This window comes from Zonotrichia albicollis, chromosome 2, assembly GCF_047830755.1.
Source record: "Zonotrichia albicollis isolate bZonAlb1 chromosome 2, bZonAlb1.hap1, whole genome shotgun sequence".
Classification (NCBI taxonomy): Eukaryota; Metazoa; Chordata; class Aves; order Passeriformes; family Passerellidae; genus Zonotrichia; species Zonotrichia albicollis.
Genome location: NC_133820.1, coordinates 5,298,843 through 5,317,091, shown reverse-complemented (window position 1 = coordinate 5,317,091; position 18,249 = coordinate 5,298,843). Strand labels below are relative to the sequence as shown.

Here is an 18,249-nt window from a genome sequence, read left to right as displayed (position 1 = left end):
CATAGAGTCAAACTCTCAATTCCTCCTTCATCCTAAAAACCCCAATAATATGACAGTCCTTCCTAGTGAAGATTTTATAGTATCTTAGGAACCCTTGAGCTGATTGGAGAAGTACCAGCACCACAGACTTGCCCCAGTCCCACTCACTCCTTGGTCTTTTCATCTTGGTCGAACAGAAGATGCAGGGGATGCCAGGGCCACGGCCCCAGACAGTCACCAGCAGTTCTCACCTGCATCCTGCACGTGCACAGCCACCATCCCCGACTCCTCCTGGGCCAGCCGGTACCAGACTCCATTGGGATCCGCCAGCCACTCCTCCACTCGGCACGAGTAGTTGCCGGTGTCGGCAGCGCCGGCCTGCAGCACCGTCAGCCGGAAAAGCACCGCCGAGAGCCTCTGGAAGCGCAGGCGGCCCTCCCAGCGGCCAGCCTCGGGGCTGAAGATGGCATCAGGGCCCACACTCAGCACTGCCTCCCTCTCCTCCTCCTCCTCTTCCTCCTCCCCCTGCTCCGTGTGGTCACCCGCCTCCTTGGCCCGCAGGCTGTACCACGTCACTGCGAAGTGGGACTCGGGGCTGGAGCGGGACAGGATGCTGCAGTCCAGAGGGAAGGACTCCTTCTCCTGCACCGTGAGGTTGGCCGTGGCTGTGTCCACCTGCAGGGTGGGATCTGAGATGACAGGATGACACAAATCAAGAGGTGAGTGCTGAGATATCATCAAAACCACACTATCTCAACACAAACTGTCATGACTCTGGTGCTAAGAACGATCCAAGCAAAACCCCAATCTTGATGCAGCCTGCCAAGACTTACAGGGACCTCTGAGGCCAACCCTGCAGGCACAGCATCCTCACCTCACCACGCACCATCTGGCACAGGGTCAAACAGGTGCTGGCTGAAAGCACCATCCTACCCCTGCCCACCCTCACTCCAGCTAAGAGATGAGAGGAGAAGGCTGCTGCAGCTCATCCAGACATGCAATGTATCAGGATACCAAGGTCTGGTGCATGTGCTGAGGAGCCATGTGCTATTCCTCCCCAGCTACTGCTGCACAGAACATTGCATTCCCTGCTTTTTCCTTCTTTGAGAGTGCTCAAAGGACTTGAAAATCATTATGACAGAAGAGAAGACCTTTTCCAGCAGTTTGGAAAGTCCTTAGGTAAGAGGTTCCTCCACAGAGATGGTCTCAACACTGATGCAGCAAGGATGCTCCTTAAGTCTTCCTCATTTTTTTTCCTCTAGTGCTTGCTGCAAGGCTAAAGAGATGTTTTTACCTAACTGAGACACAGTGGCCAGAACCCACGATGAGTTGATTAAAGGCTGACTTCAAGAGCAATTAACATTTGGTTTAGTCATCTTGCCAGGGAGCACATACTCCAGGGATGACAATCAGTCTGGATCTAAGCCTTCATTTAAAGATTAAAAAGCCTTTTCCAAAGTGGAGCTGAGCAGGAAGGGCAAGTCGATAGCTCACCCAAGAGAGAGGCACTTTCTTCTCCAGTGAGGAGAGCTGGGCAAACACCCTGGGTGTCTCTCAGGAGGGAGCTGCTGTCCCTCAGCTCTCATCAGCCCCAGAGCTGCTGTGTCCAGTGAGCTTCTCATGACAGCACCCACCCAGCCCTTTTCAAATGGTCCCGTGAGGCAAATCTCAATTAAGGCCCGAGCTCTTCAGGCCATAAGCAATAATGAGTATTTGCAGTTCACACCTTCCCAAAGAAGACTCCTGAGCAGAAACAGGAATGAGTTAAGTCATGAAATTTTGGGGACTACGAAGGTAAAAAGGAGGAAGAGAAGGAAATGGCTTGTCAAAACTAACACAAAGCCTCCCTCACCTTTAGGGGGTTAAACAGAAAGAGAATTGATGCCTGAAGGTGCTGAGAGGTTTTCCCCCCCCTTGCTGATGATTATGGCCCTGACAAATGAGGCTGGAGATCCTCACTAATGAGACATGAGTCACAAGCACAGTTAGTCATTTTGTTAAGTACTGACTGCTATGAAACAAAAACAAACAACAACAAAGCACTTCTAGAAAAAAAAAATCTTCAATTAGTGAACTCCCAACTCCCTCTCTTCTTCCCACTCCACATTCTTCTGCAATTCAAGAGGAGCCTCAGAGATTTTTCCTGCTGTTCATTATCCCCTCCATCAGGGCTGGCAATTATCACACTGGATGGAGAGCTGTACTGACAACCCAGCACGGCACAGGGATTGCCTGGGGAGGTCTCTCTGCTCAAGCCACTTTGGCCAGCAAAAGTTCCCAAGCAAAGATGTGGCTGATAAGAGCTCTGCTGTCCCCTGCTCCTCCTCCACAGTACAAATCTCTGCCAGGAATGACCACTAAAATCTTTCCAGAACCTCATGCTTTTGCCAGCTCTGCTGCACAGCTAAAAGGCTGACATCTTGCTGGAATGGGCAGCCACGAAGCACTGCAGAACATGCAGAGTGGTTGCTTTAGAAGCTGGAAAGTACTCAAAGAAGGAGGACTGTACTGTTATTTGTCCTACAGCCTTTAAGAAAGACATTTAATCTTGAGTCATATGCCTCAAAAACTAGGGAAGTTGTATTTTCCAAGGTAAACTGCCTTTGCATCTTATTTGTTGTTAAAACAGGCAAAACTTAGCAGAGTACTCTGGGAATCTGCTTTTAAGTGTTTAAGAGTCCATCAGTCCTAGTCAGTTTTAAGAACCACCTTTTGGGAGCACAGGAGCAGGCAGTTCCACTGAGTCCTAAGTCAAGCAATGCTGGCTGAACAGCAACTACTTGTGGAGCTCAGGAGGAGAAAGAAATTGTATGATCTCTGGAAAGGAGGCTCTGCAGGAAGATTACACAGTTGTAGTTCCCATATGCAGGGAGAAGAGACAAATGTCAAAGCTCAATTAAAGTTGAAATTAATCAGTGTAGTGTCAGCACTTTTTTAAAGCTGTTAATAGCAAGAAGATGTCTGAAGAAAATGTTGAACTGGTACCTGCTGAAGACAGTTACCTATTTAATAGGGATGAAGAAAAAGCAGAGGCATTCAATGTTTATTTGCCTCAGTCTTTAATAATACTGATAGACCTTGGGCTGCCCAGTCCCATGAGTCAGAGGACCATGAGTGCAGGAATAGAAACTTTTCCATCCACAGATTCTGGAATTGTGAGGGATCAGCTGTGTCAGCCAAGCATCCCCAAGTCATGGGGCCTGATGGGACTCAGCAGGTGTTAGAGCAGGACTCCTCCTGAACATATCCAAGGGCCCTGGGAGTCTGAGGAAGTGCTTTTTGGCTGGAAGCTGGCCAGTATATATTCCAATTTATAAGAAGGACATGAGGGAAGACACAGGAGACTACAGACCTGTTAGCCTGATCTCAGTTCCTGGAAAAACTATGGAGAAGATTATTCTGGGTACTACTGAAAGACATTCAAAGAACCATGCAGTCATCAACACAGCCAACATGGCTTCACAGAGGAGAAGTCTGGTTAAATAATTTAATATTCTTGTTTCACCTGCTGTGTCAGTGGATGAAGGGAAAGCAGTGGATGCAGTTTTTCAATTTCAGTAAGGCTTTTCATATTGTCCCTCACAGCACCCTTCCAGCTGTGGGATGGGGGGGTTCATGGTGCACTGGGTGAAGAACTGGCTGAAGAGCAGAGTTCAAAGGGACACAGTGAATGGGGCTATTTCTGGCTGGTAACTGGTCACCAGTGCTGTTCCTCAGGGTTCAGTTTTAGGGCCAGTGCTGCTCAATACATTTATCAAAGATCTGAATACAGGAGTTGAACGCACCATTAGCAAATTTGCTGACAATACCAGACTGGGAGGTGCTGCTGATTCTCTTGAAGGATAAGAGGCCTGACAAAGTGATCTAGATAGAGTGGAGCTCTGGACTTTAATTAATGGAATGGAATTTAACAAGTTGAACTGACTGGTCCAAGTAACACCATGTACAAGTAGAACTAGGAGAGAAGTAGCCAGAGAGCAGCCCTGCAGAAAAGGAACTGGGGGTGCTGGTTGACAGCAAGCTCAGTAAGACTCAGCAGTGTGCCCTCTTCTCATGAAAGGACCTTGCCTCTGAGGCACACACCTGGGAAGCACAGGTAGCTTCTTCCGTCCTATTGTCAATCAAAATGTGTACAAAATCAGGAGCTTACCCTATTTAATCTGCCAAAAGTGCTGAAGAAAAAAAAAAAAGTAAATTATAAAATGCCAAGCCCATCCAGTTATATTTGCAGAACTTGCTCTACACCCTTTCCAGAAAAGAGTGCAATCAACAAGACAGGGATAAAGGAATCAGCATGGTCTGTCCTGTGGCCCTGTGCCTGGACGCAGTGTCACGGACAGACCGATGGCGATTTGTGTGTGTGCTCCCAGAGGGCACAAGGCTGCTCAGGGCCCCAGACCCCACTGACCTGGCTGCCTGACGGTGAGGGTGCTGATCCCGGAGAGCTGCTCGGCGCGCTTGTACCAGCGCTCGCTGGGGTCGAGCAGCCACTCCTCCACACGGCAGCCGTAGGCGCCGCTGTCGCGCACGGTGCAGTTGTGGATGGAGAGCAGGAACAGGCCCGGGGCCGGGCTCTCCAGGCGCAGCCGGCCCCGCAGGTCGCCCAGCGCCGCCGGCTCCCCGTAGTGCAGCGTGCTCTGCCGGCTCAGCCAGGCCAGCACCTCCCTGTCGGCGCGGCCCGGCCACCGCACGGACCACTCCACCGCGAGCTGGGACGAGGGGCTGCTGCGGTTCTTCACCAGGCACTCCAGGGTCACCCACTCGTTCTCCAGCACCGTCAGGTTCTTGTGCATCTGGCTGACCTGCAGGCGGTTATCTGTGGGAAAAGGACGTTAGAAATGCAATGTGACCAAGGGCTGCAAGGGTGCTTTGTCACCCCACAAGGCTTTCATGCATAGCCACAATCCTGGGGTGTGATGGAAGAAATAAGGAAGTAGAGGAAAAAATTATGGAGAAAAGAAAGGACAAAAAAATAATAGAGGAGGAGAAAAAAATAAGGTTTGTGTTTTTTAGTGTCTTCTGAAAATCTCAGGCTAGTCACCAACAATGACCCATTTAGTTCAGGGAATTGGAAACCCATCTCCCACCAGGACCTGGGAGGTCCTAAGTGCACAGAGACCTAATGAAGGGAGATCACACCTCACTTTTTTCTTGTTCTCCTCATAGGATGAGGCAGTAGCCTCATCACACCCCAACCAGTAAGCCCCCTGTTGTGGAAAAAGGAAAAAAACCAGCAAGGTAGAGAACAGACAGCTGATTACAGGGAAGCCCCGCTGCAAAACAAGAAGTGGCATGAGGGCACAGTCACACGCAGTGTTTTGCTGCCTTGGGAATGTCCCTGGTTTGTGCTCCACAACTTCATTGATACACGGGAGGGTGACTGGAAGCAGCTTTTATGCGAAATGACGTGTCCAACTCTCCCAAATCCCTCACAATTCTTTCCAGGGCCAGCCTGGACTTCCCTGGTACCGCTGCTGCAGCAAGCAAGAAGCACTGTACTTCCCAGAGAGAGCTGGGTGATGCAAAGGAGGGGACAGTCACAGCCCACCATCCCTGACCACCCCTCAACCATCTTGGGACTCTGCAGACAGAAATGAGGAGCTGGCACTGGGAGTAAGCCATGCCCTGCTGTGCTTCCTGTGTGTGTGACCAGGCAAAGCTGCACTGGGATATCCAACATCTCTCTTGCACCCTTGTCCACAGAGCTTGTGTCTAGCCAGCCAAATCCAGACTGAGAAAATGCACTAAATACCCTACTCCAGCCCTGATATCCATCTGGCCTGAGGGATTTTATCTTCCAGACACAGGCAGCTGGAGCAAGCAAGGACAAGGCAGGCTTCCTCATGAAGTACCAATGCTCTGGACAGTACCTGCCTCCCTGCCTTTCCCCTCTGTCCCAGCTTGTGTGGGCTATATTTAGCTCCTCCACCAGCTCACCTTTATCAGTGTCATCCACTGCTCAGAAACCACCCACAGAGCAGATCTCTCCTTTCCTGGCAGCCAGCTCTCCACCTCATTAAGTGTTATTCCCATCTCATGTGCAAAGGGAAAAGACACAAGGCTCCCTGTGCCTGCCAGGATCCAGGCACAGAGTAAAATTAAACTGTGTGCAAGACATAAAATTGCTTTCCCAGACAGGCACACACACAGGGGTTCTCTCTCAGTAAGTCACAAGCTGACACTCTTGCTACATGATGCTCTCAAGGATAATGAAAGCTGGCTGGATGCAGTGGCCCTACAGGTTATGGGGGATGGACAACCTTAATGTGGGGACACTGAACAGCTCAGGTTGGAGGGAAAACCAATCAAAGGAGGGAAAACCCTCCTTCCACGCAGGGATGTGCAGGCATGAGGATGCCAGGACAGGGTGGCAATCTCACAGGCCGTACCAAGAGGTCCCCACCTGGCTGCTTGACGGTGACCTCGGTGCGGCCCGACACCTCCTCTGCCAGCTTGTACCAGGCGTGGTTGGGGCTGAGCAGCCACTCCTCCACGTGGCAGTAGTAGCTGCCGCTGTCGCGCACCTCGGCCCGCTGCACCGTCAGGCTGAAGAGCCCGCCCGAGGCCGAGCGCTCGAACTGCAGCCGGCCCCGCAGCCCCTCCTCCTCCGCGTAGGTGCCGTACTCGAAGGCTGAGCTGTGCGTGGTCTTCAGGATGAGCTTCCCGTCAGCGTCCGAGGGCTTGTGCACGTACCACAGCACGGCAAAGTGCGAGTCGGGGCTGGTCTGGGACTTCACCGAGCAGTTCAGGAGGATGGGCCGGTTCTCCACCAGGGTGATGCTGCGCTTCGACTTGCTCACCTGCAGCTTGGTCACTGCAAGGGGAATGGAGAAGCATGGAGAGAGGTGGGTCATCAACACAGGAAAGAAATTCACCAGATTTGGGGTGGACCAGAGAGTGCTCTCTTGCTTGGATCCCACATACCTTTAAGACATTTCTCAAATCTCTTCTTTCAACCCTATCTATTCCTGGATCCTCCCACTGTTTCCCTCAGCAAGAGAGGCTGCTTTTTCACAGTCTGACCTTTAAAAGACTCTTTTTAATTCATAGTAGTCTAAAGCAGCAGACTTAGTAAGATGACTACACCCAAACTCAGTGGTTTTTCTCATGGTGAAATCATACCACTTGTACCTCAGGGCAATGAGCTGTTGACCAGTTCCAGAGAAAACCACTTCTGAGAAAGCAAATTAAATGAGACCCCAGTGGTGTCACATGCCAGCCATCTCAGTGAGATACATCCCACAGAGACACAATAGCTAGGGGAGGAAGTGCAGGCACAACTGGAAAAGGAGAGAGAGCACCAGACTGGAAGGGATCAGCAGGGAGCAAGCTCTGCTCCCCCTGGAGCCAGGAGATCTGGCTCCAGTTCACCACAAACTGCACAGCCTAGGACAAGCCACAGGCCCATCACCTCTCTTGGCTCCCACACTGTAGCTAAGCAGTCCCATGGTGTTGAGGATGATACAGCAGAATCATTGGCTCTAGTTCCTGTAAGGAGAGACACACGGATTCCCAATCCCTCTCTCCCTGTACAAACACAAGACAGAGCCTCTGCTGCAGTGTGTGCTCACGCTGTGCTGTCACCCCAGCCCTAAGCCAGGGCACTCCTGTTGGCAGGGAGGTCACAAGGCGCCCTCCTGTGACACTTGTGCTCGGTGTGCCCTGGAGTCCCTGCCAGCCACAGACAGGGGAGAAGGGCAGCTCCCACCCAGCCAGAGACACCCCTGTTCCCCTCTGACAGGGGGAATGCTGCCTTCCCGCTGACAAGCTGCAAATCTCTTAAATAAAACTCGAGGAGCGCACGGGTACAAGTGGCACAACAAAAGTGTGGCACCACAGGCACAAACAACTGAAGGCTGCCAGGGCACCTGTGCCCATCCACACCCTGGAAACACATCCCACGCATCCTGTGTTTGTGAGGAAGCAATGTTGCCTTCTGTCTCTCTCACCAAGGCACGGGCTCCTTGCTTTGCATCATGCTTTGCTTCCAGCTTCCCTTGGGCACCAGGGCCTCGGATGCCTGTCGGCACAAGTGATGAGTGACAGTGCCCAGGGAGAGGATGGGCACAAAACTTCAAATGGGAGGAACTCCCACCACAGCAATGCTTTCTGAGCTATCACATCCGAGATAGGCATCCTGTATCGCATCAGACATTCCCCTGGAGCCTGCATTGCCCCTGGCTTTAATCAGTATGCTAATAAAGACTCTGTGCCTGGTGCCTGTGGTATGGCATGCACACACTGGAGGAAGGAAAGGAGGGGAAATGTCCTTGTTTTTCCTCCCTAGGGACTTCAACCTAATGGAAAGAGTCAGTGTCACCCTCTTGCATTTCTGCCATACCCCAGACACATTCCTTCCCCTTTGTTTCACTCCAGGACAACAGCTTTAGCTACACACCCACCCTCATCCCACCTCTTCGGCTCAACACTGGTTAAGAACAGTTATTTCGAGCATTAATCAATCTTCCAAGTCCCTAGGAGATGAACCAATAAAGGAGAAGGTGGTTCTCAGCAGTTTCCTCTCTCCCCCAGCCCCCTTTCCAAACAGTTTATTTTTAATTGGTACTGGATTATTTTCTGCAACCGTTACTACGGAAACCTTTGTTACTATAGCAACTGTGTATGTTAAGTCAGTAGCCCTATATCTATTAAAATGCAGTATATACACACACAGTGTGTGGTGGGTTGCTCAATATCAACACACACACACACACACAAAGCCAGGGTACACACAGAGCAGAGCTGCTGAGAGGCAAGCACCCCTCCCTCACAGTGCTCTTCCCACATCATGGCACCTCCAGGAGATGAAATGAGGATGGCTGACACTGAATAATTCTAATCTTAGTGTTTGGGGCAACAGACCCACCTTGTACATGACAGATGTATTCCACTGAAGCAGTGAGGGCTTGTTCCCAGACCATAATCACAGTAATTGTCACTGTGTACAAACAGCATGGGCCCCTGAGGTCATCCAAGGACTCTCAGATGGCCCCTCAGCAGCTTTCCCTGCTCCCATGCAACCTTTGGGAAGAAATCTTTTTGACTGAAATGGGGAAGCAATCTTACTAACTCTGGCAAAAATGAGATCTTAAATTTCACACATACCCCCCCATCCTTCCAAGCCATCCCTGGCAGGCACTGCAGCCAGCAGTCAGGAATTTGCCCACATTTGCACTGAGTCCCTAAGATATTGATGAGGTAGTGCTTCTACAGCTGCTCCCAGCTGGAGCAGCAAGCCCTGGCAGGGAATCACGGTTTCTCTTTGCCAGACTATACTCTTGCAGAGGTTCATATAACACTGTGCACAAAGTTTCCTCTCGATTAGAGGTATCAGTGATATGTAATGACATCCCTGCCAATGCACTTTTCATCAGACATGAATTATTTTCCTAAGGGAGGCACACCAGAAGATGCAAGTGCAGGTTCTGTTTCCCTCCCACAGAATTAGAGAGGACATTGTCAGTCTTTTCCAATTCTGTGAATGCCAAATGCTTCCACATCCTGGGGCTGCTTCCTGCATAGTACACAGGCACCCATCTCTTCTTCATTACCTTTTGCAGATCCTACAGTAGTGATTCAGGGCTTTTATGGACCACAGGCTGATAACAGCTAAGCTGGAAATCCTGTGACACACAGGATTACCTTGGGGCAGCCCCATCCTCAGGGGAAAGATCCTGGTTAAGACATGGGAAGCTTTGTGGGGTAACTCACACTTCTGCTCTGCCATGGGGCTGACCATCAGCCACTGTTCACAGATACACAAATCCACAAAGCTCATTCTGCATTTGGGATAAATTATTTAAAAAGCAGAAACTAGATAATATTGAAATTGGTGGTCCAGGGTAATGGGAATGGCACAATACAACACCAGGGAGTCCATCTATCCCTTCCCATAGTGGTGGTAAGCCTATTCCAGTGCAAACTGAGTCTCTCCATGCCACGTGCAGCTTGCCAGGTCACGTTTAGAGATGTTGCCATGGCATGGAAATGGTTGTAGCTGCTGGTGCACCAGTGAGGTTGCAAGAAGTCTGACACCCCAGGCACCCAGCCAGTGAAACCTCACCCTACTGACAAGGGGGAAACTCCCTTTCCTGGCTTGAGGATTTGCCTGGGCAGAGAGCCAGGAAAGGGCTTGGCCTTCAAACTTGAGTTGAGCCCTGTGCCCCAGGGGCTGGGGTTTAGGTGAGGCAGGGCTGCTCCAGCCCCATGCCAGGCAGCAGAGGTGGTGGGCACAGCAGTGTGAACAGACACAGTTACCCAGCATTTTCTGCTGGCTGTCAAGAGGCTGATGTTCTCTTAACAGCCTCCCAAACATCTGCTCTGTGAGACGAACAGGTGCCTGTGTCTAGGTGAAGTTATCGTGCATATCATCTGCAAACCATAATCCTTGTTGCCACAATGTCTCCTGGCTCCCTGGAGAGTGCCAGTAAAGAGGATATTGTACCTTAATGTACTGTAATTGGCCCTACATATGCTATTAAGGCTTTCAATTTACACTGGCAACAAGTCATGGTTAGAAACCTCTTAGGTTTTTTTTTAATCATTATTTCAAGATGCGGCAGCTTCTGGTCCTCAGAGCTGGCACCTCTGGCTGGGACCTCAGGTCAGACACAACTTACAACCCCAGTGAGCTATGACACAGCCAGATCCTCTACAAGCTGATATGTAGTAGATGTTTTCTCCACACCATCAAGCAGGCTCCTCAAGCTGAGCATGTGGTAAGCATAGTTATACAAATATTTGGGGGAAGGGAGAGCAGTCGTCAGAGGAGGAGGGCTGAGACAGTGATGTGATTCATGGTTTTTCTGCTGACTTGCTGCCTCTTGGCTCTCTCCCCTCTGTTTCCTAATCATCAAGCTGGGGTTACAACACTTACCTTTAGCAAAGCACTTTGCAACCTGTACCTAAAAATGCTGTGATAAGATGATGCTCCGTCTCAAACACCTTACATCATTTTGCCTTGTAGGCAGCAAGAAAACACAACAGCAGGAGTTTACTTCCCACCTGGGAGCCACAATTACCAAGTCCTGGGAATGGCAATGTTTAAAAGCAGATGAAGATACCATTTCCTCAAAACAGCCCCACACAAAACCCCAGAATGTTGCCCCTGCAGCAAAGGAGGAGGGGGCCATCCACTGAGGAAGGGGCCAGCCCTGCATGAACAGCAGCTGTGGCACAGGAGGGTGGGCAGGAGGATGGCCACCACATCCCAGAGAGTCCCCAGAAAGCCCTGGCACCACAGCAGGGAGGCAGTGCCCCACTTTGGAGGTTGCTGCTCACTGGGGAGAGCTCCTCCAGAGAACCCTTTTGCTTGGAAAGAACTGATGAAATGTTGCAAAAAGTTTTCTGGGGAAATGTCCTAATTTTAAAAGCCTCCACCGAGATTTCACTGTGCTGAGGTGTGTGTGCAGGGGGAGCAGAAATGAGGCCAGCCCAACCTGAGCCCAGCCCTGGTTTAACACCACACAGTGGGTTTAGCAGGCCAGTCAGGAGAGATTCTTTTCCAGCAGCACAGCCCCATGGTGACTTCTACAAGGAGCCCCTCTCTCCCCAGCACACTCAGTGTACAGCCCTGAAGGGCACTGGCCAGGCCTTGGGCACAAACTCAGCCATTCCCTCAGCCTGTGGTCACATCCCAGGGGTGCTTCATCATTACCCTCACCAGGGTCTGAAAAGCCTGAATTCCTCCAGGAGGATGTTTGCCTGGGATTCAAGAGACCAGTGTGCAGGTTACTGCCACAGGCTTAGACATGTACTGACATTCAGACCCCTGCCAGCTCTTCTCCCTTCCACAAAGCAGGGCTGAGGAGCCTCCTCCAGCTCCCCAGACACTGCAAGGACTCCTGCTTTAATGACTGAACAGAGTCAAGCAAGTACACGCCAGCCTACTGATTCAGCATGGCGAGAGCCAGGTGACTCACGTTTATTAGGTTAGCTGAAATCAAACCAACCTTCAAAAGGGAAACACGTGCAAGTCCTTTTGGAGAGGAGGCATCAGAAGAAAGGCATTTGCAGAAGGGAAGAAAACAAGATGCTCCTAGGAGGACTGTGCTCATTAAGCTTAACCACAGCACAGAAATCACAGCAAAGTAAAGACAAAGGCTTCCAGCACTGGGGCAGCCTCCCCAGAGAAGGCAGGAACATGGTAGCACAGCTCCCAACTCCAGCTATTCTCTTCTAACTGAACACAATTCCTCCTGAAACTGGATTAGTGAGGTTGCAAATTGCATTAGCCAACATGGGAGGCTGCTGGTGCAACAGGAGCAGCAGAAAGGGAAATAGCATTAGACTTTGCCTGCCATTATTACTGCCATTATTAACTTGTCACTTTACTGTAGTGTTCCTATAACAATGAATTATTGCCTGCAAACAGGCTGACATGATTGAATTACTGGGAGAGCAGCTCTGTGGGAAGGAAAGACAGCGTTAACCCTTTCCTGAGGAAGGCTCAGCTTCAGCCCCTTCCCATGTGGTCAGACAAAAGAGCTGAGGCTGTGACTCTCACCACCAAGTGACCTGCATTTCAACATGTTCAGCAAGTTGCTGTGCAGTCCACAGCCCAGCAGGCAGCCCAGACACTCCCCAGGCTCACAGCAGCTGCTGCTGCAGCAAGACCAGCCGGGTGTTTCAGTAGCTGCGCACGTCCGTGCTGACCATCACCTGTCCAACAGCCCTGCCCAGCTCTCAGCCCCAAGCACAGGCACAGGACTGAAGGAAACTCTGCTACTGCAGCCTGGGGAGTGGAGTTTGATGCTCTCAAAATGGTGCCAGAGGATGCTGTGGCAAAGCAGAACAGGCACCTCTCCTCAAGCCCTAGGGTGATCCCCTTGCCCATCTGCACTCCCACCAGCTCCAGCCCCAAGAAGCCTGATCATCCCAGAGTTCCCACAAGTGGCCCCATGCCCTGCCCCTCCCGAAAAGCAGCACAGTCAGACTGCAGACCCATCTGGGGGAGCAGCTCAAGTCCATCTCTGCATGTGAAGACTGCAGGCAGTGACAAGCACATGTGCTTGGCTAGGGAGCAGCCTGGCATTACCAGCCGTGGCAGAGCCTGTGGAGCAGCCAACAAACCAGCAGGTAACCAAGTGGGGCCTTGGGGAGGAATGAATGCATGTGTGACCCAGAAAGGCTTTTTGAAGCCCAGAAGCCATACATCTGCCAGCACATACAGCAAAGGCAAGGATGGAAAAAGCTGGGAAGCTCACAGCCTCCCAGGTCCAGCCAAGGCTAAGGCAGAGACCACCAGCTGGGATGTACCACTGGCCTGGAAAAAACAAGGCTTTCCCCAAGAAACAGAAACCATGTCAGTGTAAAGAACAGCAAGAAACAAATGTACCCCCCCCAAAGCAAAATGCCTCACAAACCTAAAACCAGAAACTTTCCTGCAAAAGCCTGAAATGCACATAAAAGTTCTGCACCAGAGAGAAGAGGGGAGGGAGGAATAAAAGATTCCCAGCATGAGTTGTGCCTGCTGTCACAAAACAATACACAGCTCACTGATCACTTGTAAATTAAAATATGGAGATAGGATCACTGGAAGATAAATTCACTACCAAGCTACACTGCAGATAAAGAAATAAAAAAACAACATACAGAGATATTTAATCAACTCCTCGTCAGAAAGATTTCAAACAAAGGAGTGCTCCGTCAATTAGGAAAAAAAAGTAATTAAATACACTCAAAGAGCAAGTTGTAACACACACAGCAGCACCACACTCCAGCTCCCATGCCATGCTGGAGGCTGGATTTCCTGAGATATTTCTTCCCTCACAAAACAACTTTGCAGTTTTGTGCAGTTGTACACTCAGAGCACAACGGCACCCTGTAGTGCAGGGCTGACTTTCGCACACGCTGTGTGAACTTGGCCATTTTCAGTAGCTCCTGCTGAATATCTGAGTGCTGGGCAGGCAGAGATGAGCTGCCTAGGGTGGTGTGAAATGTCATTTCTTGCCACACAGAGAGCAAGCTCTCCAGACAGACCTCAGGCAGGATCAGGAGATATTTTGGATACTGGCACACCAGCCCTGCCAGTGTCAGGTGCTGCTCTCCATGCAAAGAGAAGTCTCCTGAGAAGGACCCAGCTGAATTCATTTAAGCATTAGCTCACTCCACTCACCTTTAATTGTTCCCATCCTCTGGGCTAGCTTTGTGCAGGTGTACTAAACTGAACTGTGGCACAGCAGCACCTGTGCCAGCACAAGGAATGGGACAGGACCATGCAGCCAGCAGCCCACACTGGGGATGAGGATCACCTCCTTCTGGGCAGCAAAGTGCCAGGTCAGCTCCACCTGCAGGAGTTGACTTCCCACCTGGGAGCCACTATTACCACATCCTGGGAATGGCAACATTAAATTGCAGCTGAAGGTACCATTTCTCCAAAACTGAATGCTCATGGATGATGCTGCTTCCATAACTAGTGAGTACAACTACTGCTGGAAGAACAACCCAGTGAAATGAGCCATCTGTCATTTCTGAAGAAATTGTATTCTTGAACTTCTTAAGGAGTAAGGACATATTTCAGCATAATGGGCTACAGATCCATCACCATCTGAACTCCCTGCTTCTCTGTTAATTGGGACAAGGAACACTACAGTAATTTTCTTTAGCAGCATCCCAAATGCCTATTTAAGAAAATAAGATGGCCTTAAGAGAAAACTTTTATGTAGACATACATATGTTAAAATAAAAGAACCTGAGCCACAGGTTCAGCATATTTGCAGCCATTTTGCTGTAAGGAAGCAGATCTCAGGCTCAGTGAACCCAGGAATTCATTCTTTGACCAAGGTCAGAACATGCAGTTTCTCATGCCAGGAGAAGCATTCCTCAGGATACAGAGCATAGAAAAATGGTGCAGGTGCCATGTACAGGGGTGGACTGCCAAAGGTGTTGCTTGGGCATATGGGGAGGGACCCCTGGGCTGGGCACTGCTCTGCCTGGAGGGCTGAGAGGGCAGCAAGAGCAATATTGTGCTGCTGCAGCACTGAGCCTGCTGGCCCCAAGGCCACTCACCTCACAGAGAGCTGGGGCCCTGTGCAGAGACTGGGGCAGGACAAGAGTGGTCAGCACCTGGCTGCAAAGCTGCTCATCACCTCAAATCTCCATCTCCCTCTCCCTCAAGGGCTGCCCCTGCTGACTCTGCTTTTGAGATCTTCAAGGGCAGGAGGAGGTACAAAGCTTTAGAGCTGGACACCATCTAAGTACTGCTCACAGCAGAGTGTTTTAGTCCAAGGAAAGCAAACAGAGAATCGATGAGAAGCTAAAGTGTGTGGAGAGAGAGAAGCTGTTCAAGACAACATCAAAGAAGGTGCATGTGCACAGACTGCAAACAGGCTGACACCATGGTTTTGTACATCCACGCTGCAAACAGGAGTGGAAAACTGCTCAGGAGATATCAAAGAGAGAAAGCAGAGAGTACTCTGAAATGGAAGTGAAAAATTTGGATCTACAAAGTAACCATGGAGAGAGCTAATCTGAAGAGAGCAGCATAGCCTGGATATGGCCCAGGTCTCCTGGCACTGTCAGTCTTGTCAGGGGGCTGAAAAGAAAGACTGCCTGCCCTAAGATCAGTGGGCACACACAGAGCAGGCTGAGTCAGGTTAAGGTGCCATTAGGTGCAAGGATGCATTCCCACACTCCTCACCCTTGTGTAGTGCATCCAAGATGCTTCACCCACTTAAAGTTCAACTTCTCAGGTCACGCCCCTGGGTGCATTTTCCAGGCTGGAGTCCCAAGAGAAACCTTGAACATAACTGGCTGCAATCAGCTCAACACATCTGGCTCTTAGAGAAGGCTCTCACAGGCAAACCTGCAGAGGAGACAAGCAGCACCACTCCCAGAAGGAAAACAAATGCAGGGAGAGGTGAATCACAGCTCTGACCCCACAAGGCCAGTGTCATCATCCCCAGTAGAGCATCAGGAATGCAGCAGCACATCCAGCACGAGCTCCCTCCCCTGCTGCTTCCACCTGGGAGGACAGGGATGTTTGGAGGAGGGAGTGATGGCTAAACATGGAGAAAAAGCACCCTGGGGTGCTGGCCTGGGATAAATAACTGTGCCAAGAGGTGACAGTGGAGAATCTGTCCCAGAGGAGCTGGCAAGTGTGGCAACAGAGCTCCTCAGGGCAAATGGGCAGGAGTAGGAGATTACCTGGGGTACAAGGTAGGAGAATCAACCCTACCTCTGCTGTCTGCAGAAGAAAAAGGGCTCCAGCTGGGTCACTAATGCAGTCCATGCAAGGGGACAGCTCTGGGTCATGCAACACTGAGCCCCTGCATTGCGTGTGTTCAGTGTGCTGCAAGGAAGGAGCAGCAGCTCTGAGGAGGAACAGCAGCTCTTACCCCACTGGCAGTGAAGGGAAAGGAGCAAAACCTCGAGCACCCAGGGAAGAGGAGGCTGCTCTGTGCCACAGCCACTGCTGCTGAGGAACAGGCCCCTCTCTTCTGAGCTCTTGCTGAACTCCTTCAGCACTCAAGCAGAAGTACAACCATTTGCCAGATGGAGCAGGCAGCTGTAAAGCAGGGAAGCAGTGCTGTTCCACAGAGCAAAACCACTCTGGGATCAAGCAAGCAGCAAACTTCAGTTTCCAGACTTCACTTCTGTAAGGAAGTTTCCAGCTCATTAACTCTGCTTGCTTAACTTTATTGCTGGATGCTGCCAGAAGCAAGAAGTGTCAGGTTCAAGCAGAGACTTTGTGGCCTTTGAAAACACTTGTTTGAGCCCCCACTCAAGAGTCTAGTCAGTATTCCACTGGCCATCTGAAGTAGAAAAGGCATTTTTTACATCCATCCATGACAGAATTCCTTAAACACTGAAATGACTACGAATTACTAAGATGAGATGGAATAAAGGCATTAACAGTAATATCTGAGTTAAGGAAAGTTTCTCACTATACTCCACAAATGTCTTGCTGGTTAATTATTTGAAAATCAGTCCTCCTCTCCCAGCATTAAGTGTGCTATAAAGTAGCCTCCTTTTCCAGTTCTCCTCTGCCTCATGCCCTCCTCATCTTCCCAGCTTCCTAAGCCTGCACAGTCACAACCATCCACTGCCTGGCGGCTCACTTCAGAGAAAAGGAGGAGCATGAGACTGATCAGTCTCCCTGTGGCTGCCATGGATGGGCTTGGACCAAGAGGTAAGAGTCCTTCATTCTCCACTTGTTAGGTTTCTCTGGCCATTGCTAGCCCAGCACAGCCACTCTGGTTTCCTGTGGAAAGCAGAAAAGCAGCACAGGGCTCTGCACCCACCTCAAGGCAGGGCTTGAGGGAGAGCACAGCTCTGGCTCACCCCACTGCTAAAGTAAGGTTCAGGAAGAAGCCTCCTCCAAGGCCAGCCTGACAAGCCTCCATCCCCCACTCCATGATGGTTTCAACTTGACAGCTCCTAATAAACCAAACTTTAAGAAGCAGCCCCTGGAGAGCCTCTGGAAGATAATTAATGCTCTAATGAAGAGCATGACTGCCTTGTTTGCTCGACGGCTCCCAGGTCAATCAATCTGCTGTAGACTGGCTTGCAAAAAAGCAGTGAGGAGCCCAGCACCCCTGAAGTCTGCTCAGTTATCATCCCCTGCCATCCCTCCTCCCATGTTCATTACTGTCAAAATCCCAGCAGCAAGAGGACAGATTTATAGAGGCGATTGCAGCTTCTCCCTGAGCGCCCGATCCAGATTTAGTCACGAAGGAACAGGACAGGGGACAACACAAGGATGGAGGGGTGGGGAGCTGCATGAGCATGAAAGGGGTGAGAAGGTGCTCTGAGAGTGGGGGTGTTGTGTGAGAGCCCTGCTTTCTTACTCTGCTGTTGCCAGACACACTCTCCAGCACTCAGACCCAGGACTTTGCTGAATCACCCCCTCGTCTGTGCTGCAGGGGAATGATAAGTGCAGTAACACACACAGTGACAACGGCAATTTAATACACCAGCACAAATCTGCCCCAAGCCTCCTTGCCAAAAGAGAGAGCACTCTGCAGACACCCAAGCCTGCCCAGATTGCAGCATGGCCCCTGTTGTGCACTGTCTGCTGCCCTTGTCTGAGTCCTGAAGACCTCATGGACAGGCACTGCTCCCAGACAGTGCCTGCTGTCTCATCCCTGGACACCTGGCAGGGAGAAGCAAGATCCAAGGAGGAGATGGGAACAGAGCCTGCCTGACAGCCCTTGGGTCTTCCCCTCGACCTGTCTGAAGCTATCTACCACCTTCCTCCCTCAGGCAGGACCCAGAGCCCGAGTGCTGTGTCCCCTCTGAGCTGTGCAGGAAAGGGGGCAGGGAACAGTG

General features: G+C 50.7%; 1 protein-coding gene across 2 annotated transcripts in view; it reads right to left on the bottom strand.

The window, feature by feature from the left end:
- The window catches only part of IGSF3 (immunoglobulin superfamily member 3), a 93,086-nt gene that overhangs the window by 4,451 nt on the left and 70,386 nt on the right, over nt 1–18,249 (bottom strand). For both annotated transcript variants that reach the window (XM_074532102.1, XM_074532092.1), the window contains 3 exons: nt 6,383–6,793; nt 4,388–4,795; nt 231–668 (listed from right to left, as the gene is read on the bottom strand). In XM_074532102.1, coding sequence (XP_074388203.1) covers nt 231–668; nt 4,388–4,795; nt 6,383–6,793 — 1,257 coding nt within the window. The remainder of the gene's footprint in view (nt 1–230; nt 669–4,387; nt 4,796–6,382; nt 6,794–18,249) is intronic.